This window comes from Rattus norvegicus, chromosome 5 (assembly GCF_021556685.1).
Source record: "Rattus norvegicus strain SHRSP/BbbUtx chromosome 5, alternate assembly SHRSP_T2T, whole genome shotgun sequence".
NCBI lineage: Eukaryota > Metazoa > Chordata > Mammalia > Rodentia > Muridae > Rattus > Rattus norvegicus.
This window is the reverse complement of record NC_141538.1, coordinates 132,209,564-132,235,568: the sequence shown is the minus strand read 5'-3', so window position 1 is coordinate 132,235,568 and position 26,005 is coordinate 132,209,564. Positions and strand designations below refer to the sequence as shown.

The 26,005-nt window shown below is 45.3% G+C and overlaps 2 protein-coding genes across 12 annotated transcripts in view; both read right to left on the bottom strand.

Annotated features, from left to right (window-relative positions):
* Positions 1–23,577, bottom strand: part of Bend5 (BEN domain containing 5) — a 45,991-nt gene extending 22,414 nt beyond the window's left edge. For 2 of the 8 annotated variants that reach the window (XR_015619852.1, NM_001108672.1), the window contains 3 exon segments: positions 23,183–23,577; positions 7,591–7,724; positions 5,199–5,583 (listed from right to left, as the gene is read on the bottom strand). Coding sequence is in view for 7 of the 8 variants with exons in the window: in NM_001108672.1 (NP_001102142.1) it covers positions 5,199–5,583; positions 7,591–7,724; positions 23,183–23,408 (745 nt within the window). In the remaining variant the exon portion in view is untranslated. 8 annotated transcript variants of the gene reach the window in all.
* Agbl4 (AGBL carboxypeptidase 4) overlaps positions 1–26,005 on the bottom strand; it is a 1,315,938-nt gene that overhangs the window by 219,339 nt on the left and 1,070,594 nt on the right.

Genomic DNA, 26,005 nt, shown 5'->3' with positions numbered 1-26,005 from the left:
CCAGCTCTGAAGAGCCAAGACAGATATGCAGGCCAGCCGCCACAGCTCTCTTCTTCAAACATTTCAGCCCGCGTATGATCTAGCCAACAGGGACATTATCTCTTCCTTTCACATGTTCTTCTTTCAAATGGAGATAATAATCCTTACCTGGGCTTGCAATAAGGCTATTGGAATAGTCCAATGAGATAAAAATGTCAAGGTGCTTTGAAACGTGTAAAGTGCCCATCACATGTAAATTACTGTTATTATTCTTATTTCTTTCTTAGTTGGTCAGAATTCATCATCTGTGCCTACATTCCTTGACAAATTATACACAAATCTGAAGTCATTATCCGCCTCCCTCCTGCAATTAAATAAAACACTAATTTTATTCTGCCTGGTGTTGGGTTGTATCCTTGTTTGTGGCCGCAGGGTTGTGAGCACCCTCAAGGCAAGGGCATGTCCACTCCTTTTCATATTCCTTGGAGTTTGGTAGAGAAGGACCTGAACTATGTTATTTGGTTCACACCAACATGAATGACTAAACTTTGGGTTTTTTCTACCTATTCAGAGCAGAGACTCTGGCTGGTGAGATGGCTCAGCTGATGAACTTGGGGTCTATCCCCGAGTCCTACCACACACACAGATATACAGAGGGGGCAGGACAGACAGACAGACACACACACACACACACACACACACACACACACACACACACACACACCAGGTAAATAAAAATGTAACTTAAAAGACAAAGAACAGGGAGTAGCTGAGGAGGGCCGTGAAACGAAGCTTTTCTCCACTCTCACAGGTGCTCCTTACCCACTGCATCCCAACTGTTTTGTCACCTGCCTCCTTTGTCTTCCTGCACACTGTCGTCTCCCATTCTGAAACACTACCCCACTAGCTCGCAGATGCTCTTCATGAAGGTCTTTGTCTCCTTCACCTCTAGGTTTTGAGCATCTATCCCTGTCTTGGCACAATCTCCAAAAGCATTTGTTGAAGAAGAAAGAATGAATGAATGAAGAGTCCCAAAATCAGCATGTGTGCCTTGCGAGCAGTAATTCCCTTATGCTTTACATCCTCAGCAAGACTCTCTGCAGGGGATTAACTGCTGTTTACTGAACACTGTGCTGGACATGCAGTCAGACCCTACCAGTGCCTTCTTGTTTAATTTTGACACTGTAACAAATACTGAAATAAATGACCTTGGGGTGGGGGTGGGCAGTGTGTAGATATGTCTTGTCAGAAAGGGTTGTTTTCCTGGCTAAGATCATAGACAAGGAACAGACAGTCCTTTATGAAGGATGATTAAGTCACATCCATGTTGGTGACAAAAAAATCAGAGTGCTAAGAGAAGCGCTATAGAGAGACGTGCAGGACCAGTGTGGTCCTGCTTCTTCAATAGCAAAAATGAGGACAACCTCCTATCTCCTGTCAGTTCTATGAAGCACCAGGATTCCACCCCATAGAGAATCCTTGCCCTCAGACACAGCTGCCACTTTCAGAGACTGAACGGAAGAGCAAGAGAGAGTGAACATACAATGACAAAGTGAATCACCCAGCCACACCTGACACCACTGCTGCCATCCTGTTGTCCTTGGGTCCTTCAGTGTGTGCCCCCCACCTCCATGAGCTACCCTATTACAACTCCTGGCTCCCAAGGAATCTGATCTCCACAGCTGGAGTTGTCATAGCCAGGAGCTTCCAGAGACCAGGCTGTTGCTTTCCAGTTTGCCCAGCTACCGTGCACTACCCAGAGGATTCAGCAGTGATTCTCTCACACAGGGAGAAACCCTTTTAAAACAGATCTCTCCATTTACCAGCCAACCTGCTTCTGATTGCCTGTATAAATGGCAGGTCTAAGTGATCCAGCACCCAGTGTGGACAAGGCCCTTGAGCTGGGAATCTAGGGGAGGATGGCTGGTGAGCCCTGCAAGAGCAAGGAAGAAGCCAGGGCCTGCCCACACCATCCCAGGCCTCGGAGGGCATGTTGACCAAGGCCCTGCAATCACAATCGTCTCCCTTTCCTGGTTCTCTTAGTGTTTACAGAGTAACTATTTCCCCAGAGTCGGGGGAGGGGGAGGGTTGCCCCAAAACGTGGGTCCCTCCCCCACAACTGGTTACTCTTCATTTTAATTGCATGTTTACACATTTACCTCAACCCCACCCTCTACCCACCTCTCAATGCTTTTACTTTCTTTGTATCTCTCCTGGTAGGTAGACTTGGAAAGTATTCAGTGGTGTTGAATTAAGAAATAAACAGACATCTATAACTCATTCTATCTCCCAATGTCAAACAGAATGAGAAGTAGAGAAGTGGGTAAACCTGCCCAACAACACAGGGCCAATTTCTGATTGGGGGAGCCAGCTTTAAACTCCAAAACAGACCCCATCTTGCTTCTCTTCCAAATGCTGTAAAGGAGTAAGTACGACATCTGAGCATCGGTAGCTTTCCAGACACTCTACTGCGTGTCCCAGAGCTGTAAGGGGGCTGATGTCAGTCCCACTCTACGGAGTGGAATACTGAGGTCCAGAGTTTTCCTGGTTGACTAGGCTGCACCTCATCCTTCCCCTGCCTTCATTAAAACTCACTTTTCAAGCCTACTAAGGTCTTCCAGCTTGGTTTTTTTTAAAATCAATCTTCCAAAAACGGATGTTTTCTATCTGCTGTCCCACAGCCCTCTATGCTTGTGAGATCCTTAAGGGCAGAAGGCAAGGTATACATTCATGCATATGTGTGCACACGTGCAGGTGTGTACATTTGTGTTGTATATGTGTGTGTTCTGTGTATATGTTTGTATTTGCCTACGTATATGCATATGTGTATATATGTACACATATGAATGTATGTGTGTATGTATGTGCAAATATGTGTGAACATGTGTGGGTGTGTTCCAAATGTATGTGACTATTATTCACCACTAGACACAATGCCTGCAGCAGCAGGAGACCAGTAAGTATTGTTAAGGGGAACCAGGAAAGGAGGAAAGGAGTTAGAAAGGGAGGAAAAGACAAACAAGATGAAAGAACCTTTCAAAGACAGTTAAAATGCAGGGAAGTTGAAATTTGAATCCAGGCCTGTATACATACAGGCAGAGACCCTTTGATTATTAAGAACTGTGTGGATTTGTTTTTAGCATCAATTATCACACGTTAGTGAATGGAGATTAAATGTTCCTAGATGGAGGAGGATGTGTGTGACTTCCAGGAAGTCTGCTGCCTTGAGAGTACAGGGCTTTGTGTGTGGCTATGGTGAAAGCCTCGCCCATACTTGTGCCTATATCCCATATCACTGTGGCAGCAACAGTGACACAGCAGAGAAGAGGTGGCCACTGGGCATTATGATGACATTTAAGTCCTGCAGGACGAGAAAGCCTGACAAGGTTAGATACCAAGTATAGTCAGGGGTAGATGTGACTGTCAAGTGTTTTATGATGAAAAGAGGCACCTGTCTACACATAATGCAGCTTACTGCCCAAGGTCAGGGTGGTTTCTGGAGTCTACACTCAGTTCAGAACCATGCAAAACAGGTAATTCCCCCCAGGAGCTGAGAAATTGGTGTGGAGAGATTGTGCAGTTGGTGGGCTTTCCCAGCCTTCTAAAGAAGGTCACAAAAGGCCTGCCACAATCAAAGCAAAAGCCCTTCCTTGGAAAATCAGGAAACACTGAAAGTTCCGTTCTGTCCCCACAGTCCACCTGCACTACAGCACCAACACTGCCTTCGTTCTCACACTTGGGGATTCTCACTGATGCTTTATTGTGATAAATACCCTGTGAATCTAACTTTCAGTGTCATCGTGAACCTCTCCAACTATGATTTAGCACCCAAGCCAAGATGAAGGCAGCTGGAGAGTGGGAACACTTCTAGGGTATTAGCTCCAGTGACATGGTATGAGCTGAAGGTTTGTCTCTCTGGTAATCCCTACCCTGTTTTCTCCTCTGTGTCTAGGACAGAAAGAAAGGCCCCTGGCTGACCTACTGAGACATCACCATGAAGACACACTTAAGAAGCAAGAGGTGCCTGCAAATAGGAAGGGGGCACTGTGAGAGCATGCCTGTCCACACAGATCTAAAATGGACTCTGCTCATAAATGTGTATCTAGATAATGGAGACCTTCCTTCTGTGGTCACATATTTGGCTTAAATTTTGGGGACGGGACCCATGTTTCTAACCTAGTTTACTCCCTCTTTTGAGCCAAGTGTCCTGATGCAGAGGCCTCAGAGGTTGTGAGCATGTGGTACAGCAACCTTTTCAGTACTAACTGGCCATGCCTTTCTCACGCACTGCTAGAGTCTTACACTCTGCAGGCGGTTGTCTGTCTGTTGTTTTCTCAGTCTCTTGCCTTTTAGAATCCATTCATTCTAGCCTTGACACCACTTCAGATGAGAAAACCTAGAGGTCAGAGTGGTTCTCCTGTGAGCAAAGCAAAGGAATTTTGTGTAACTTTGTACTAATCCCCACATACATCCAATGCACAAAAGCTTTCTGGATTGTTTCGTTTCAAAGTGGGATCGAACCCTGGGTTCTGCACATGCTACAGAGCACACTACTGCTGAGCTACATACAGCTCCCAGTCCTTAACAGCATTTTAATCTTCTCATTCTTACCAAGGCAAGCCCTGACTGCCCAGGATGGTAGTTTTCAGTATCCTTGTCATCTGCAGGAGCATTCTTAGCGTGCCCTAGGTATTTCTCATACTCGTGAGTGCTAGCCTTGAATTCCTTAGCTGCCTGGATAGCGCCCCTTCCAAGCCCAGGCCCTTCCTAAAGTCTCTTCCACATACCCCTTGCAAATAACTGTGTGCTCTCAACTTTCACGTCAAGTTAGCAGGATCCCTCCTTTGTCACTTTCTGGCTCAGAGTGACAGTAGGTGTTTCAGGTCCCATCCAGTTTTCTTTACTGTCCTGAGTTCTCTTTGGAGGGCTACTCTAAATCCCTGAGCTACTTCTTACCTAATGGGCAGTCTGCAAGAATTCTATCCACTCACATTCTCTGAACCATATTCCCCAGTGTTCTTACCACGGTGTGGCCAATGTGGGATCCATGGCCTCCTATCACATTTAGTGAGGAGAGTGACTCCTCCTTGGGGTAACTGTTGAGCCAAGTGTCTGTCCTCCCCTAAGCTCAAGGCACTTGGCCTGCTTCTCCCCTTTATCCTGCAGGAAGGGGCCCCTCCCACTGTGAGTAGTGGTAAGTGGCCTGCCTGGGCACTCACCACTGCCAAGGCGTAGGAGTAGCACATCTTGGAGTCTCCTGTTGAGGTCTCGGAGCTCCTTCATTTCAGACACCAATGCCCCGTATTCCTTGAGCTTCTTGGCTTGCTGTACGAGCTGCCTCCGAGTCCGCTCCAGCTCCTGCTGGAGGTGGCGCATCTCTTCTTGTTGCTGCTGGTAGTTTCGCAGCAGCTCCTCATACAGAGCCCGGGGAACGACAGCATCCTCCAGACTGTCCATGTCCTCTGTGCCCGCTGAGGCCTCCACAAAGACCTCTTCTGGACAAGTGCTATGGCCCAGGCTCAGGCCGTTCTGTCTCTCTAGCCGGGCCACCACTGCCTCGATACTCTTGTGGGCCGCTTCACTAGGCTTCCGCCCCTCCGGTCTCTGTGTAGGATAACGAGAATCAGTTCAGGCAAGGGCAGCTGGGACTTTCTTGGACTGCAGCTCAATATTTCCCCAGACAATCCTAGAATCACAGAACCACAGAACATCAGTGCTTGAAGAAACCTGTTACAGACACAGTCAAAGCCCTTCACTTTGCAAATGGGGAAACAGAGGACTAGAGTGCTCTTGGCAAAACACACAAACAGCTAGTGGCACAGACAGGCACTGGTTGTCATGCTGACACTTTTTCCATCCAGCACTAGGCCTCTTGGATGCACATATCAGGACTACTTTTCTAAGTTTCCCAGCCCTCCCTAGCCTCCGTGGTACCTGGACAGTCACTTGCTTATGGGATGACCAGTGTGGATTTTCAAAGAATTGGGAAACAATCTGGCCGGCCCAAGGCGTTCTTGAGGAACATACACATGCATGGGATTCTATCTTGTAACCTTTTTAAATCTGCTTCAGTTTGGAAGGACGTCAAAATCCCCACCCACTCTAATCTAGGGCAGTGCATATGTCTTGTTTTCTCTGGTTCTCTACTGCCTACTCACTCAGGACTGGCAGTTGGCAGGAGCTTGACAAATGTTTACTCAACCGAAAGAAGAATGCTAGCTTCAAAGAATGCTAGCTAGCATTGGGGTGCTTTCAGTTTTCTTCCTGTTGCAGGTAAGCAAGCAGAGCCCTAGAGAGGGGAAGAACCACTCCCAGGGTCCCAGGCATGCGGAGTTACATGCCACGAAGTGAGAAGCAGAGTGGAAGCCCATGTGCAAGCCAGAGTTCCTGCTCTCACCTCGGCCAGCCTCTCCCTTAGCTGGACAGCACAGAGAGAGGAAGGTTCATCTAGAAGACAATCAGCTATGACCACCCAGGGACTGGGGGCTCAGCTATCCGAGGCGAATTCAGCTCAGGAGCACAAAGCTCCAATTGAGGGTGGCAGAGCTACAGAAGTGGCTGAATCTTAACCTAGGGTTGAAGGGTTATGAGCTCTCCCAGAGGCACAATAGCGATACAGACAACCAGAGCAAGCAAGATTCTGCACAATTTAACCATGTCAGGCCAGGTCTGACTCAACCTTCCAGTTTTGGAAAACTGAAGGTAATAAAAATGAGGTAAACTCATGACTTAAGATTGAGTAACACTGCAAAGTCCTGGTAATTTTATCTGCTGAGATAAAGAAGAGAGGAATATATCTGCTAGAACATAATGATCATCTTAAATATCCATTCACATCACTATACTTTGAGAACCCTGGCCAGCACTGGGCCAGAGCCACATCAGGGGATGGATGCCTGCAGTGGACTGACCCTGTCTTTGTACTCCACCCTGGGGATGTTCTTGACCTGTGTGGCAAATGAGAGCACAAAGCAGAGAGTACCTCTCTTCTCTTCCCTCTTCCTTCCTCAGGATACTCACAGAACGGGATAAGTGAGTAGAGAGCTAGACCACTGAACAATATTTCCAGCAGTTTTTTGTTTGTTTGTTTTCAAACAGGGAGAGCCCAGCTGGAGCACATAACAAGGAAATGCAACCTCATGAAGAGATTTTCATCCAACCCAGCATCCCACAGATGCTCTTGGTAAATTTTACCAATATCTTTTCCCAGTGGGTCCACCCTCAGCAATTTGGGACAATATGATAGTGACTGCTACCCAAGACCAACAGCTGCTTAATGTCCATGTAATTCAGCTGTGACCTCTCCAGAGCTGTGTGCCAGGGAAAAGCACATTGTTCTAAATCTCCAGCAGTCATGACGCTGCACACTCTGCCAATGGGACTGTGCCCAGTTGTACAATCTAAATGAGGACTCTCTGAAAAGTAGGCTATAGGGAAAATGTCCTTGATGTTAAGTATCTTCTACTCCCCCAAAACAAACAAAACAAAGCTCATGGTTGATGACACAAGGAGATGTTTATATGGGGAAGGAGGCCAGTCTGGAATTCTTTAGCACTGGGAAACATGGAGTCAGTACAATGAATGTCCAAGAAATAGCAAAGATTTTGTTACCTTGATGTGTCTAAGCTGTAAATCTTCTTCCCCATAGTCTTTAGCCTCCCCATCATCTTCTACATGACTGAGAGAAAGTTTGGGGATTTTTATTTTCTTCTGCATCACACTGTTCTCAAGGTCAGATTTGTCTTCTAAAATGCATATCAAGAGAACAAGGTTGATCATGAGTCAAAATGCTCAGAAAGTCCAAAACTTCAAATTCTAGAAAATAAATGAGGCCAAACCAGTTAAAAGGGAAAAGCAAACAAACCCAAGGACTATTCTATCCTACACAGAGAGCTCCTAAAGTCAGCATAAGCATCAGTGGTGTATGCTAATGCACCACCATACAAAGCACTAAAACAGTGCCTGATGAATCGCAGGGAGGTTTCTGCAGATCCATCTAAAAGGTTGCCTTTTATGGAATTCTAGAATCCTGGAGCTGGAATAATCCAGATTGTCGTCTGGTGTGGTGGTTTGAATAAGAATGGCTCCCATAGGCTCATGTTTGCATACTTGGTCTCCAGGGCTAGAATTTTTTGGGAAGGATTAGGAGAATCGCTTGCTGGAGGTTGACTTTGCAGTTTCAAAAATCTATGACATTGCCAGTTAGCTTCTCTGCCTGCAGAGAGGATATAATATGCTCACAGCTTGGTTGTCTTGGTCATGGTATTTTGTCAAGGCCATAAAAAAGTAACTAAGATACTTGGTCCCAATTTAATTAGACGTGAATCTCTTAATACTCTAATTCAAGCATCGCCTCAAGAAAACTTGATTGATGGCTCAGTAATCAAAAGGCACAAGAAGAATGTCAACTCTTCTTGAAGTTAAGCCAAAGCTGTCAGGGCAGAGAACTTTCCAGTCCCACCTAGATAGGCTGAAGAAAGGTAGGTATGTTAGCACCTCAATAGTACAGATGGACCCTGGTGAGCAGTAGTCCAACTGTCAGGTCACAGGTGAGAGAACCCAAATCCAGGTGGTGTCAGAGGTTTGTCCAAAGTGTGAGTCTGAGGAAGAGCTGGAATGGGAAATTCCTCTGGTGTCTTGCCTTATATTTCTGTGTGTTCATAACATGTACTGAAGAGGTCCACACAAATACAAACATGTTATTTCTTCTCATTTTCTCATTGTTTAACTTAACCTCCCAGAATCTGAGAGAGTTTTGTTTCTGTGAAGGATTCAAAATGGACTTTGAAAATGGTCTGTCTCTCACTCTAGAAGCCAGAAGTTCAAATGGGAAGGCTCTAGGGGTGGAAATTTGACCCTACTCTGAGAATGGACCTTAGTGTAAAGTAGTTTGTCTTCTAGGACAGAACTGAGACTCTGGAAATTATTGTTTCTTATATTTTCCAAAGGTTCCCACTTGGTATCTTAAATGTATTCTCTAGTTTGCTGCCCATGTGGCAAGTGGCCAGGAGTAGGTTATATATAATTTCCAGGAGGTGCATATATACATATACATATACATACATACAGATACAGAGAGAGAGCAAGAGAGAGCAAGAGAGAGAGAGAGAGAGAGAGAGAGAGAGAGAGAGAGAGAGAGGCGCACATATATGTGCAAGTGTTAAACGTGTCCTCATCCCTCTCCCAGGCCAGGCTTCTTTCCTCATAACTTGTTAGTAAAACTGAGAAGGACACTTCTAAACCATTATCTATTCCAGTATGTATTCAATTGCCAGCTTCTCAAATCCAGCCCCAGCTGGTCAAATCCAGCCCAACTGGTCAAAGTAAACCTCTGCTCTTCCATGACAGGGGAAGGTATGTGCAAAACCTCAGGCTAGCTGAGTTCAGGCCTCTATGACACAGCTGTGGGGAGAGAGCAAGGGGTCAGAGTACTATTCAAACTGCCGGGAACATCGGACACTCTGTGAGTGGGGTATTGTGCTTTCTATTACTGGTGTGCCTGAATCATTTTTTTCCATAAGCAAAAGGTGGATACATATCAAATTAAAAAAGAAAGAAAGAAATGAAAGGTGGACAATGAAGAACAAAGGAAAAGTCCAGGAAGAAGACATGGTCTTAGTTACTAATACCCTGCTGGGAAAAGGTCCTTCCCGCTATGTCAGAACTCACCCACGGCTCTGTTTTCATAAGAATGACCTGTTCTTGTTCTTTTTGTATCTATAAAACCTATCCAGTTAAGCATGAACAGCAGAGGGGACCTGGGTGTTTCTAAAAGAACAATATCTTTCTTCGTACAAATCATCACTGACTCTTTCTAAGGCAAAAAGCCTGCTGAAATATAAAACCTCAAGAGAGTGCTTTAAATGAAATTTTCTTTGCATGGGGTGTTTGTGTAATATACACAGTGGGGAGTGGGGAGGAAGAAAGGGAGGGGAAGACAATGAGAGGGGTAGTGAAGAGAGCCCAAGATTGGATGTGAGAGTGTTAAAGGACTTCTTCCAGATACAGTCTTCAGCGTGACAAACTTAAGGAGAGAGCCCCGCTTTCCCTTCTTGAGCTGGAACAATAGTTCAGACTGATGTTAGTGCTGAGTTGGTGCAGGAGGAAACAGTCATTCAGGCTTACAAATCTGGGTACTCAATGAAAAATGGTCCTCAGATTTCCTCATTCAACCGTACAAAAGGTAGTAAGGGAAATTAGGTTACTTCAGGAGTGACTACATCTCTGAATTAAGCAAGCAGAGCCAAGGACAGAAGAGGAACAAGAGATGGAGTCTAGATCGTGGAGAGCTCACTAGTAGGGAAAGTCACAAAGATCAATGCGATGCTGCGACCATGTGAGAGAGAGAACTCCCATGTGAGAGAACTCCCATGTGAGAGAACTCCCATTGTGTAGTTCAGGCCCAGGATTTGTCTCCCGTATGTTAGCTGAAATTTTCTGTGCATTGCACTCTGCAAAACTGAGTGTGGATACTTGAAACAGATGCATGAATGATGAGGATACAAGATAAAAGCTCATGAGAAGATTAGTCAAGGTTTCTAGCCCAACCTGAATATAGAATTTCATAAGCATGAGAGATCTTCCTGGCTTATAACATGTCTGGATATGTTGCTTTTCTTTTCTGAGGCCATTTTCTCATCTGTAAAATGAAGTATATAATTCCTTCTCACATTGCCATGATGTAAAGATGATCAATTCTGTATGTTCAGAATGTGAGGAGAATAAACAGTATGACCAATTTGGTGCATATAACAGTATGACCATTAAAGGACATGGCACCTTGGACCTCAGATCTAGCCATACCACCTTGAGTATACCTGATGTTGTCTGATTCAGGGAGCTAAGCAAGGTTCAGCCTGGCTAATACTTGTATGGCAGAACATGGAAGAATAAAAGGTGTAACAGAAAAGATGTGGTAAGATGTTTTTGCACTGATAGCTAAAAGGTGACAGGCAAGAAAAAGAGGTGAGGAAGAAAAATAAAGTAGCTCAAACAAGAGAATAAGTGGTGTTCAATACCAAGTTAAGAAGAGTTGAGGTTAGCAATTGTGGAAAGAATGTTTCCAAACCCAGCTCTATAGTGTGAGAAGTCAGGTGAGCCCTTATCTCATTACTGGTCACCATGTTGTTGTTGCTGTTGTTGTTGTTGTAATGAGACTGGTAGTACCATTTACCACAGGTAGCGACCAAATCAGCTTGAAAAGTACACCCTGAAGACAACAGACCCCTAGGCCAGTTGAGGCCTGAGTCTGGCTTGCCTCATGAGCTGAAGACCTGCCTAACTGCCTGGCTTGGGATGGGTGACAGACTGGAAGCCCCACCCCGAGACACACCAGGTCCCATGGCCTTCCATGCCTTCCTTCTTCCTTGTGTGTTTCACAAAGTCTGTTTAGCCTGCACTCACCTCTTCCTTCTTCTTCCGAGGTCTCACTCACATGCTGCTTTTATTATACTCTATTATCTTAGTATGCTCCAACTGCCTGCTCAGAGGCTATCCTGCCACCTGAGTAACCCCAAATCATAGAAGTAGCCATACAATAGAGACTCATCAAACAAGAATGCCTAATCTGATGATGATGATGATGATGATGATGATGATGATGATGATGATGATGATGATAAAGCTATGCCAGTAAGAACACAAATGAACACTCAGCATTATCAATCATTGGGTAACTGTGAATTGAAATTATAATATCCCATTTTAAGCTGAGGATGTGTACAAACAGGGAAAAAAAGGTGTGTGTGGGGAGGCTAATAAGTGCTAGCAATGACATGGAGAAACTGGTGTAATGTAGAAGGGGGCAGCCACTGCACTGTAGAGACAGTTTAGTAGCTGCTCAAAGAGTTAAGCACAGAATTACCATATGGCCAAGCCACTGCTTTTCTAGATGTATCCTCAAGAAAATGAAAGTATGTCTACCTAGAAACTTACACGTTAATGTTCATTGAAACAATATTCATAATAGCCCGAAAGCTAAAACAACACAAATGTCAATCAACTTGTGGATGGATGACATATAGTGTACATACAATAGAGCAGTACTATCAGCCAGAAAAATGACACACTGGTGATGGTACGGTATGGATGACTCTTAAAAACACTGCACTGGCTAAGGCACTGGGACATAAAAACCATGTACTTTATAATTCTGTTACTATTACTGTGAGTCATTCAGAATAGGAAAATTCAGAAACAATAAATAAATTGGTGGTTGCCAAAGCAGGCAGGGATAACTGACTAACAGGATTGATAATGATTGGGGGGAGGGGCTGGAGGATTAGGAAAATGTTCTAGAACTCTACTAATTTTTTTTTTTTCGGAGCTGGGGACCGAACCCAGGGCCTTGTGCTTGCTAGGCAAGAGCTCTACCACTGAGCTAAATCCCCAACCCCGTTCTAGAACTCTATAGTGGTACTGGTGATATCAGAACATATCAAGAAACACTGAATTTCATATTCATTAAAAATATTTAACTAGAACTGGAGAGATGACTTCGAGGTCAAAAGCTGCTCTTTTAGAGGATCTGGGTTCCAGTATACACACTTGCTCACAACTGCATGCAACTCCAGTTCAATGCTCTCTTCTGGCTTCTGCAGGCTCCGCATGCCCACTGTGCACATACATACATGTAGGTGCAAGTCTCATACACATAAAAGTAAATAAATCTTCTAAACAGTAATGAAAATGGTACATTTTGTGTTGATTTAAAAAAAAACAATATAAAAAACCTGAGTTTAAAAATATGATCCTGCACATGGTGACACACACTTGTCAGGAGGATTTTGGGTTCAGTGTCAGCCTGGCTTTCAGACTTGCTTGAATTCCAAAATGAGACTTAAAAGCACACAAACAGTGTGGACTGTCTACTACATATCACACTTCACAAGAACTCTGCAAATAAGCATGAACCACTACTTCTTTTGCTTTTCAAAAAGAAAAAAATAATCTCATGCATATAAAACCCCTCCCTAAACTCACCTAGCAGCCAGGGAGCAGAGTCTGGATGCGATACAGATCTTCTGTCCCACAAACTAAATTGCATCACCTCCCAGTACATGCTCAGAACACGCAGAAACCATGGTGACTCAGTGGTGAATGGTTGACTGACTGACTAAGTGATGGTGCTGATAAGGGGATCCCTACTCCCTGGCGTGAGCTGAGAGCAGGGAACTGCATTACTCCCGTTTCCCTGTCAGTCTGTCTGTAGGAGTCTGCATAAAGCGGCAATCATGGCCAAGGACAACATAAAGAGGTGTTAGCCAGGTCATGGGCCTTCCCTGGGCTTTTTGAAAAGTAGACACAGCAGGCCACAATGCTCCGAAGTGACAGGAGTTCACAGAAGGGACAGAAGCAAATAGTACCATGAAGCACATACACTCCTGGAGCTGGACCTTAGCTGCCTCCATCGCTGGCTAAGGGGAGCCTGACATTCTTGTGAGAGCCAATCAGCACCTGGCTCTGTCCTGTTTTCCATGAATCTCCTCTTTCATTCATGCTCCTTGGGTGAGGGCTATGAAGACCTGAAGCCTATGTCCATCTTTTCCTATAGGCAATGATTCATACTGAGCCCGTTTGCATCTGAACACCGAGCACAGTGGTCTTTAGTTTAGACTTAAACCCCAGTACGTAACAAGAATCCCAACCTGACTTCCCTGGAGCTGGTGGTTCACAGAAGGCTCTCCAAGCCTTCTCATCTTACTTCTAGGTTGAAGGTAAATGTGTGACATCCTTATGTCACCCAGAGATGACTCAATATAGTGTCACCACAGAAATTAAAAGGCGTGGTTAACTAATTAAAAAAAAAAAACAACAAAAAAAAACCAGCCCAAGCTTTTGAAGCGGTTGGTCCTGGGCCAGAATTCTGACTGCTCCACATTATGTGACGGAACTAAGGCAAGTTCCTTAACTTCCCCGAGCTGCAGATGAAATGAAACACTTTTTAATGGGATGGTGTGCGTGTGCGTAAAGTATCTGGCAAAGTGAATGTCCTTGTCACAGATGTTCAATAAACAGTAACTAGCATTAAGCCACCCTTGTGGGCTATGTGTTTGGCTTCTGGTCTCAAGGCAAAGAGAGCCACTGCAAGTATCTGACACAGATTGAGACATGAGGAAAGAGATGGTTTATGAAGATTTATGTGGCAGTGCCAAGCAAGATGGATGGGGTATGAGGGTGAGCCCCAACACAGGGTGACAAGAAGCTGTAACTCATGACTGGTCACATTAATGAAGGTGAATGGTGGTGTGGATCATCTCAGACAGCAAATATTCCACATGGTGTTTTAATGCAACTCTGGGATATGATTCTGGCTTTGATTTTCAGGAAACCACAACTGACCAGGAAGGATGGAGACAGAGACAGTTTTTGGTCACCCTGCCTCTCCCAACTGTTCCAACCTTAGAGGCAAGCTAGGGTGTACAGAAGTAAGTATGCTTCCTTGAAATGGATGCTCTCCTTTCTTGACTTTCTGATTCTGGTCTCTGGGGCAGGAATAAAGACCCTAGCCTGAGCATTTCCCACCTCTTCTACTTCTGTGATGTCAACCACTGATTTCACACTTTCAACAAATCCTGAGCACTTACTGTATGCCAACACCATTATCAGATCCTTTACAACACGACATCTAATCCATGGTAAGCGAGGTGGCTTCCCTAAGACCTAAACAACAGCAGGTGTTTCATACTTGGGCCCTGTTGCTGTCACATAATTGTACCTATTGAAACAAGGAAACATTTAGTTTTATCAACTGAATTGGAAGATATATATATATATATATATATATATGTATATATATATATATATATATATATATATATATCTTCCAAAGTACTTGCCTTTCTCCCCAGACTGCCTACACTTTAGGCAACTTCCATGCTGAGTTCCCAGCCTGAGGTACACACTGCTTAAATCCATGTACTTCAAAAGTTCATTAGGGCCTCCCCAGCACTCGCTAGTTCTGTCTCTGTCTCTGTCTCTGTCTGTCTCTCTCCTTTTGTAGTTAAAAATGTGTTCATTAAAATAACAACAAGATTTGTTATTTGTTACTAACATGGTGACAAATGATGGCAAGGTATAAAGAAAATGCAGTTTTTGAAGTAACAGACAGGTTAACAGGAAACCTGGGTCAAATCTGTCCTCAGATGTGAAGAAGGAAGGACCTGGGGTATCTAGTTGTTGGCCAGGAGCAGGGGTGGGGATGAGGAGTAGCAGCATGCTAGATATTTAAAATAATCCAAGCCCAACAAACTGAAGTTGGTGTGGGTTTGCCAGTTAGAATGAAATGCTAAATTTTGGAAGGCCAAACATGAAATGTTTAACAGAGGTTTTTGTCTTGTTTTATAAATATCTATATGCAAGTTTCAAGTTTTTCATCTGCACAAAAGAAAAGAAAATGCTGTGCAGTCTTGTGTTTGCATTAAAAACATACGCCACAGAAAAGACAAGCACGCTACATTCTCTGGCCTATGCTGTTTATTTTTATCAAACCCAAACAGATAGAATTCTCAAGTTTCAAGGATTTTATCCAACCAAGACAACAAAAAGGAGGGTACCCTGCTGTGGAGAAGCAAAGGCAGGCAGGGAGTGCTGGACTGAGGCCTGGTTCTCACAGACTCACTGGGTGACCTTAACTTCCTTTCAGTAGAACACCAAATTGGAAACCCTCAACAGGTCTTTCTGTGTCCTAGGTCCTTTTCTTATCTGGTCAGGGCAGGACCACAACAGATCACCTCTAAGATTCCTCCAAGTAAGGAGTCCCCTAGGGGGAGAGGAAACTGCCAGTTGGTTGGTTCCCTTGTTTGTGTGCCCACCTTCTTGCTGGCCCTGGAAGAGAGCTGGGGCATAGACATAAACAGGCATGCCATTCTGCCAGGTCATCAGTCTAGTTGCCTTCATGTGTTTTACCACATATTTCAAGGGTAATGAATGGCCCCAGAAGAGAGTCACAGGCCAACAAGACAAAGGAGAATGGTTAAGCCCTCAGTGCTTAGGACAAGTCCCAAGAGGACTTAAAACATAGTTAAGTTTTCAACTTGACATGCATTTGTTCCTTTGACTACTCCTTTCCGCAAAGGGTAACGAGTGTGACTTGGCTGACTGTTCTTCAACTGTTAGCCCACCACAGCCCCGACAGCTGTCAATATTAGGAAGTCTGTTCTGTATACCAGACACTTGTTCATGTTTCTTTTATAGGAACACAGCAGGCAAGCAAGTGATCACTAGTTTCTGTGCTTCAGATGAGTACCTGATTCTCAGAGGAGTCAAGAATTTCTCTGCACAGTTTGAACCCACATTATCTTCAAAGTAGCTTTTCTTTGAGCTCTCACACTTCCTCCTCAGTACTTAAGGATATGACTTCCAGGTTCTTTAACCTTCGTCTACCGGAAGACAAGCTTCCTTTCTAAAATTTCTCTGGGCTTGCTCGACACTCCCATGACAGGGCACTCAGCTCCCCACCTGAGGCCATGGCACCTCTGTTCTCTAGTTCTAGTTTATTACTCACAGCGAGCTCTCCAATTCCACCCTGTGTCACCAATTCTACTTCTGCAACCCCCCAAAACAAACCTGGTCCTTCCTCTACAGTGTAAGACTCAGAAACCAAAAAAGTACAAAAATACCATTCCATGCAAATCTCTCCTGTGCATGTATATTTAGCTTTCCTGTCGTCTGTCTCACCAAGGAGCTCTGGGTGAGGCAGTTGCTGTGTACTTAAATGAAACAAAAGCCAGCCAAAACCTGCAGTGCTAAGACCTCTCCCTTGTTTGGTTTCCTAGGACCCACCCCCCGCCCCATCCCTTGATTCTGAATCTATCTCTGACTGTTCCTTCCTAGTCACCTTTTATGGTTTGTCTCTTCAAGAGTAACCTTAAAGTGTGTTTTGGGGGGAGTTCTGTCCTTAATGCTTCTCTCCTTTTTCCTTCACCCAGTGTGACATCAGTCCTTTCATGGCTAACAGCTTCCAAATCAGGACCTTTAGCCCTGCATACTCTTTGGGCTACTTTCTCTCCTAGTAATACTCTCCTACATATTCAATGGTCCCCTAAGAGTCAACAGACCTCAGACAAAACACATCATCTCCCCTTCCAACCAGCTACTCGTCAGGAGTGTCCTCTGAGGAAGAAAGGTCCAGATGACCATCATCATCCTCACAGAGGATCATAGTAGTTTCTTTTTTTCTTTCTTGTTTTTTTTTCTGTAAAAGCATGTACACATGTGTATTCGTGTATACGTGTGTGTGTGTGTGTGTGTGTTTGTGTGTGTTTGTGTGTATGTGTATGCTGCACATGTAGCCTAGCTGGCCTTACACTTGTGAACCTGCCTCAGCACCTTAAGGGATGACATCACAGTGTTGAATCGCTATACTTCACCCTATGCTTTCATAATGCATCTCAGATCCGTCATGACCATCACTTTAGTTTGGAGCTCTGACTTTGTGCTCTAACTTGCACAAAGGGGTCTAGTCCACATGGGAGGGTACAGTTCCCTGTCTGGAACCTATAGCACTTACTGAACAGGAGTTTGAGTCGCTTCTTCAAGCTCTATCTAGAAAGGATGTGTGCATGGTTCCTGGAATTTGGTGGTTCCTGAAACTTTGGTCAGACATTGCCAGCACCTGTTCCTCCTGCATTACCTCCCAGTAGTTCACAGGACCACCTGGTAGAACTCAGAACCTGCAGAACTTACTGGGCCAAAGGAAATCTCCTCATGGTATATGATTTTCTGATAACAAGGGAACACACAGCTTGAGTGTATAAGGAGCTTGGACAAAGGTACACACGAAAAAACATCCCTCCTAGAGAAAAGTCCTCAATGGGAACTCTACTTTTTTAAAAGGTATTTTAAATGTAAAAATTAATGTGGTCTTGAATAACAAAATCCCTACCCCAACATCTCTCATACACACACACACACACACACACACACACACACACACACACACACACACCCCACAAATAAAAAACAAAAGCTTCAACTTGCCTGGGCTTCTCCTTTCAGCCTACAAACCAGGACCCTGAAGCACTCTTCAGCACATATTACTTAGTTGCAACAAATATGTGGATCTTGAACACTAAAGCTCACATCAGATTCAACCTTCAATGATTAACATTCCAGTAGAATCTGTAACAGATGACAGCAGGCAATTCCCAATCCTTGCTCCAGTGTGTATCAGCAGAACATGTCAAAACCTAAGTTAAAAGTTTTCACTTGCTTATTAAAAAAAAAAAAAGAAAATAAAAAGAAAGCGATCCTCTGCCTGGCACTCTCCCACTGATGACAAGCAACAGTCCGTGCATGTGAAATTGGCTAGTCCTCTGCTTCTCTGCTAACTTTGTAGAAGTTCCAAAGCATTTCTGGAGCAAGTGATCTATTTGGACTGACAGTGCCAAGCTGGGACCTGAGCCCTGAATGAGCTAAAATTACCAAAGCGAGAAGAACGTGGCTTTGGGAGTTATTTCCCCCAAGTGTGGGGTTTCTTTTAGTCAAGGGAGTGATAAAGAATGTTGACTTTTTCCAGATGAATAAAGTTGAATGAAACCTCAAAATCACATTTCAGGTTTCTGTTCTAAAAACAAAACCAAACCAAGTTTGTGGCTTAGAGGTTCATACTTCCTCTACCTCCTCTCTTATAACAACAACAACAACAACAACAACATAATAATAATAATAATAATAGTAATAATAATAGTAATAACAACAACAACAACAATAAAACATTGGTCTTCACAAAGTTCGTTAGAGGAACACCGCCTGGCCCAAGTGGATGTACAGCTCTGGACTGCAGGTCCCTGCACTGGAGGAGTTCACAGTCTGGCAAGAACACTCACTAACCAAAACAGTCTTAAAATGCAACAAGTCAAAAGTGGGGAGTAAGCCCAATGCCGAGTTCTGAGGAGGGATAGTCTCCCTTGGGGCAGAGACAAGACAATGCCCTTAAGGCTGGGTGTTCCCAGGGTACTTTGTCCACTGGCTCTCACAGTTGGACAGCAGTGGGTCCCAAGTCTGTTTTCTCCAATGGAAGGCAAACTCTGATTAGATAGAGGGCTCAAGTCAGACAAAGATTAATCCACTGTGGCTGGCTGAGGGGTGTGTGTTCACAGAACGGCAAGGCATAACTCAAGTGCAGGGTAGGGGGCAAGCAAGGTAGGGGGTTAGAGAGGTGAGTCTGCAAAAGTAAAGTGGGCCTGGGACTGGTCTACAGACCAAAAGGCATTAGTTTTAGTAAGCAGGCCGTGGGGACCTACAGAGGGTTCTAAGGAGAGAAGCTGATTGATAAGACAGTGGTTTAGATCATTCTGAATGCCATCGACAGTGGGTTGAGGACTGAGTGATTAATTAAGGCTGCTGCATGGGTTTAGATGAGTAAGAGCCTAGGCAATACTGAGTTCAGCCAGTGCTTGTAGATCTGGAAAGGAAAACCTTCAAACCCTCCTAGAATTGGTCCCTTCTCTGGCTCCCTGGGGCCTGGCTTCTATCTCTGCCTAGCATTTTCCATACACTCCCTGAGGATGGTGTTTATTTCTCCTTCATCGCTGTGTCCCCTGCACAGAAACCCCATGTGCCTGGCCCTAAAAGGACTGTCTTTCCTGTATCATTGCCATCATTGTGATCATGATGGCAATTGGTGTAGCCACACATTACTGCATTCTGTCTGGTCTATAGGAAACAGTAAGGACACACTTGACCACAAAGGGAATTTAGGGCAGTCGAGCAATAATTACACAGTATAGGAGCCCAGGAAAATGACAGAATTGCAAGGCTATAAAAGCCAACAGGAACCAGTTTGGAGTCTCTAAAGCCCATAAGCAGGCTAGATTGCAATTAGACAATAGTGAGGTCTTTGGAGGGGAAGTTCTCAATTTCACAGCCTGCATGGCAAATAAACGCACTAAGAAGAGACCACAGCTCACAGGAGAGTCGGTCCTTAAATCATTCTGCCTCTTTATAAGAGACAGGAGTTCCTGCGAGAGGGTTCCAACAGGTAGGTGACCAGTGGAGTGTGGGTAAGTCTGTGATCCCTGTTCAAAGGAGGTTGGTCGGGTGACAGAGGAAGAACAGAATGGATCTGAATACTCAGGACTAACTCTGTTCTCTGGCTGGAAAACTTGCCTTGGGCTACACTCCTCCCTGACATTCTCCCTCTGCTTTCAATCCTTCCTCACCATGCGGTGCTGGCTCATCAGCCACCTTACAGAGGAGACACAAGCAGGGCTGGCACTAGAAGGTCTGCGCTGCCTCTCTGGCTTTGCTGTTTATTTGTATGTAGCTGCACGGAGGTCTCTGAGCGTCAGTGTTCTCATCTATAAAATGGAAACAAGAACCATGGTAAGATCTATCAGGGTGAGGGATGAACATCAAGAACAAGCAGGCACACAGCAAGACTGTCACTGAAGAGTGGGGAGGGGACTTTGTTTGTTTTCTTTCTTTCTTTAAACTAAAGTCGGAGTTGTAGTTCAGTACAAAGGAAGTCATGCACTAGAGTTTGACACACTGAAACCATGGCATAAGCTACCACAGATGGCAGAGTACAAAGTACCATAGCAGTTGGCTGGGCATTTCCTGGGTTTATGAAAATGGACCCTTTGAGGTAGCTACAGTGGTTGGCAGATACAAGGTAAATTAACATGTATCACTGAAAGCCTTAAAAGGGTTCTGAGGCTTCCTCTGGAACCATGCTATTGAGGTCACAACTAATTAATTAACCAGGAGCAGTCCACAGATACAAAGTAACCTCTGCCTTCCTCTTAAGGAACTAATTCCCAAAACTTGGTGGCACAGCACAACTCTGCCTCTATGGATTGCATGATAATAAAAGCCTACAGAATCCAGTTTTGAGTCCCTAAGTCCCACAAGAAGGCTGATTGTAGTGACAATAGAAAAAAGATCTTTGTACGGATCAGATGAGTTTTCAAGTGAAGTCACTTCAAGCAAGCCTCAAAGCCACCAAGCTCAACACACACGGGAGAGTCCTTCCAGGAGTGACGAATTCCTGGATTCACACCGGCCCTTCCAATCAGGTCTGTACCAAGAGCAACGGTTCCAATTTATAAATTCACCAGCTTACGGGAATTGAACCTCGCCAATCTGAAGTTGCCATAGACCTCACACCTCCCTGTCACACACCTAATCTCTGTGAGTTCGAGGATAGGCTGGTCTACAGAGTTTTAGGATAGTCAGGTCTACACAGAGAAATCCTGTCTTGAAAAGCTAACAAACAAACTGGAGACGATAAGAAGCACTGTTTAACTCCCTGTGCTGAAACTGGAACCACATGTCTTCTGCATCTACTCTGCTGAGTTTCTAGAAGCTGCTTGGGTTTCATATGTATGTATGTATGTATGTATGCATGTATGTATGTATGTATATATGTATGTATGAATGAATGTATTTTAATAACCCGTTGCAATTTGTATTGATTTTCCAGTAAGAGTCGGTGTAGGCTGCCATCTAACTAGCCTCCCTGTACTTCGTAAAGAGTACCATGTGTCTACACTTCCTGAAGGAATGGAGAAATGGATGCCTGAGAAGACAGACAGGTAGACCAACTATCTCTAAAAGAGGTCTTCACCACTGACTCCTGACACCCATCCTCTCCACTCTCCCGGATCTCCATGAGACAGGATCATCAAGTAGCATGCTCTCTTTTCTTGTAGCAAACAGTTAACATTCCATCTAGTTAACATTTCCTCGGGCTTATCCTCTTGCTGAATAAGTCCTAATCCCTTCCTAGATAATTAAAGGAGAGCACGCAAACAAAATAAAACCTAATCAGCCACAAAAACTTCCGTTCTAAACCTATTTCCCCTCACTCCTCCTTTTTTCTAGAACCAGAGTGTCTGGTGGTGAGTGGACTTACAGCTGTGTGCCCCCAGGGCCTGTCTGGGAGGTGATAAGTTCTCAACCTTTCAAAATGAGGAACTCGTGGTGTTGATCTATTCCAAATCTTTTGCTCCTTTATTCCCGTAAGTCTACTTCCTAGAGGTATTAGAAAGGAATCAGCCACCAGGCTGAGATACGCAGACAGTGTGTCCAGGGATCTTGGACAGGTCACTATGATTCACCTTAGGTTCATCTATAGGCTAAAGGAGAGGAAACAGGGCCCTGGAAAAAGTAGGCAAAGTGTCAAAATCCTGGCAATGTCTTCACTCAGCTCCTACTCTCTGGAATTGTCTTCCAGGTGGAAGGTGCCTGCTACTGCCTCCTCAAAGGCAGCGCTCTTCTCTCACCAGCAGCAGCTACACCTCTGTCCAGACTTGCAGTGGTAACTTACTCTGCCCCACTGGTGTGAGTCCAAGCCTTCTACAAGTGGATCAGAAAGAAGGCCAAGTGCTTCTGCTTCAAGAGAAACCTAAATCTCAGCATGGCAGATACGGCACAGTACAGGAGGCCGGAAGGCTTGTCTTGTCCTGTTAACAAACTGAGTCTATCTTTATCCATTAACCAAGAGACCACCTGCCTGCCTGTCAGCCTGTCTCCTTTCCCCCTCCCCTCCCCTGGTGTGATCAGAGTTAGGAGGTCAGGCCCTCATCTGAACTAGAACCTGTTTGCACCATCTTTCTCTCAAGAGCCTTCTGGGAGGTGCATAAAGGGGAGTGGAGGTGAAGCTACCTGAGGACCTTCACCTCCTCACCTCTGCCACTTGGGCAGTACACTGAGGTTAGGCCTCCTTGTCCTAATGATGGCCTAGATGGAACAGGGTGTCAGAGATTACTTCGGTGAGAAGGGGCTCCCATCTTAAAGATCTAACATTGCTTCTTGCTCCAAGGAGACACCAAGGGCCTTAATGGGAGAGAGGGAGGTACAGTTTGAGAAACTTAAGATAGAAAGCAACATAGAGGGAAGTAACTGAGAGAGGTAAAGGTGAGAGATGAGAGAGATGACAGCTTGGAGTAGCCAGCCAGAGAAGCAAAAAGTGAAGAGGCAAGAGGAATACAAAAGAGTCAGAAAGAAGAGAGCAGAGTAGAGAAGGCAGACTGACAGCAAGGCACAGGAGTGTCAGGGAAGCAAGGAAGACAAAGGGGACCCTCGGGTCTTTTTAACTGGTCTGGCCTCTTAGAGACACCTGGTACCCAAAAGAAAGAAAGCCCAAGGAGCAGGAAGGGGAGGCAGGAGCAAGCGGTGGCTCCCTGGCCCCGGCCGCCCGGCCTCTCCCGGATCCCAGGTCCGCCCGGTCCCAACGCCCCTCCCGGCCCCGCTCGCTCACCTGCCAGCGCCAGGATCTGGGCCTTGTGGAGCAACAGCGCGCCCCAGTCCCGAGGGGTACGCGGGGGGCTCTCGGGCTCGACGCCCAGCTCCTCCGGGCCCCGGTACACCGCGTACACCTTCTGGTTGTCAAAATCCAGTCGCGAGCGGGGGCTGAAGTCGCGCACGCACGACACGGGCAGCGCGTAGCAGACGTTGTCCTCCAGGAACCGCACAAAGGCGTACATGGTGGGCGCCGGGGGCGGGCCCGGGCGCCGGTCAGCCCGTGGGGCGGCGCGGAGGTGGGGACCCCTAGAGGGGCGTGAGCCGCAGCCGGGCCGGGGGCGGGGAGGCTCCCCGGGGCCCCGGCTCCCCCCACTGTTATTGTTCCTGAAAGCCCCGCTCTGCCAATCGGCTGCTTTCGCCTGGGCGCGGAAAAGGGAGGGGAGTGGAGAGAGCCGGGCGAGGGGCGGATGAGGGGGTTTTGAAGCGCACCGCCACTTGCGAAGTCAGACCCGAGCAATCACAGCCGGAGTGCGATTGAGTAAGGAGGGGAAAGAGCGGAGATACAATCGCCTTAATAATGATAGTTGCGTTGCAGGGTAGGAGAAGCACTGTTAAAAGTCGCTTTCGGCCGGATTCAGTAGTTTCAACAATCGCGCTGCAGAACCAACTGCATTGCAACAAAATTACCTTGCAAAGGACTGGAGGGTTAGGGAAGGACTGGGGCTGGCGGGATGGTAGCAATTTTAGGTGAATCCCCAAGTGTAAACTTGCAAGTGAGCAGAAGTTTAGTGTTTCGAATTTAGCTAAGCTCCTCCGTTCCTTTAGTCCTCCCTCCAATCCATTTTCCTCTTTTCTCTTCCTTTGGCAAAACTGCCAGCACCTGCTGTGAGGGTCAGTCAGCCAGAAACATTCCCCTAGAGCTGCCAAACCAGTTTTTGGCCAGAACCTAGAGTAATCTGAGGTTTCCAGTTGAACCAGCTGCTGGGGTGGCAGAGGGTTTGACAAGGGCTGTTTTCACCCTAAGGGAGCAGTGGCACCCCTCTTCCCTGTAGTCTTTCTCCGTTGAGGAATCGCTTCCACAACTTGTTGCTTCTGGGCAGAAACAAGTTGGGATGAAAAGGGATGGAGGGCCCTGGGGAGCTAGAACGGAGGCCGGACTTTCTGGAGTCAGTTCAGGAGTTCAGGAGCCGCAGTGGGCAGAACAGCAGTCCCTTCTCTGTTTCTAATATCACAGATGAGAACCTGGAAAGGTTGGGTCCTGCAGACAAACCACATCTTCCAGAGAAAGAAGGCTGAGAGTTGTACTTGTTCTGTACTTGTGGAGCCAAGGAGTATGCTGACAGGAAAACTGAGCCTTTTATATCCCATGTCTAGCCCACCAGGGTATTTGTCAGAGTGACAGTAGTGGGTTTGAGGGAAAAATAAACAAAATTTCACATACACTCATTCATCCACTTATTCTTTTATTCAAGTAACTATTTTTTTTTGAGTACACACTTTATGATATTGTAAGCTTGGTGGTCTATAGAAAGGGTGGATATCTAGGACCTTGTAGTATTTACTGATGCATTAGAACTTGAACCTCAGTTTGATCCTATGTCAGTATTAAATTATTGCCTGAATAACCCATTTTTCTGCTGCTTGTAATCTTTCATTCTAGTCTGAGAGCATTAAGAAAGCTTAATAATGAGGTTATAGTGAGAAAAGTATTCTCATAAAGGCAGTGTAGATTTGATGATATGTTATGTTTTAAAAAACCCATTTAAATGAACTTAACCTGTAACAACAAAACAAGCACACTGAAATATTTATTCTGATTCTGAGTTTCTTGCATAGGAGGGAGATTTTGTTTTTCCTTACGTTCTTTATGCTCATATTACACACACACACACACACACACACACACACACACACACACTCGTTGCCATTCACAATAATAATAAAAAGCATTTAAGGCATTGTGCTCACATTTCAAATGAGCTACACTCATAATAGTGATAAGACCAAACTTCCAAACTTCCAAATTCACTTCATTGTGATGTGAGGAGCACTTCATAATACTGAACTCCACACAGCTCTCAAAGTCAGTGTAGCAGGGCAGATAGAGTTCCCTTAAACAGTCCATTGGTGCTATCCAGTCCCCTGGGTAGGTCTGCAAGTCATCCTGATGTACAATTTCATCCTATCTTATCCTACAGCTCTGTTGTTCCAGAGAACATGCTCCCCTGGCTGTTATTTACTGTGACAGATCTTAAATGGGTTATTTTAGAAATACATCCCTTTGGTGGTCAAGGGAATCTAATGAGAAGGAAGATTTCTGGCAGCTCCCAAGATGAAGCATGCTAAGTTGGCCATATTTAATGACAATCCATGAGACTTCAGACCATATTTTCAAAAAATCACTTCAGGTGGCACGCCAGCACATCTCTGCATCTAAGTGAGAGTCACCCCAAGATATCAATTTCATTTCTCACCACTTTCCTGGATACAGCCCGTTCCACAGTCTACGTCAATTATTTTACATCTCTCAACCCAGCATGATCACAGCCTCATGCTTGCTTCTTACCCTCATCCCAAGAAGTTCTTTACTGAGTACATGACAACCTCAGCTATCCCTGAAAACCAATTCAAGTGTCTTCTGTTTCCCTAGTCACCCACACTGTTCAAGCACAGACCAGCTACCTTCGAAGTTTATCCCAGCCCTACTGACTCTCCTCACTGTGCCAGAGGTCAGAGGACAGCGACACAGTTCTATACTCTCACCCTCACAAACTGAGGAGCCCCTTTAATGCTTTAGGAACCTCAAGTCTGGCCAAACTGGGATTTATGGCTTCCATGC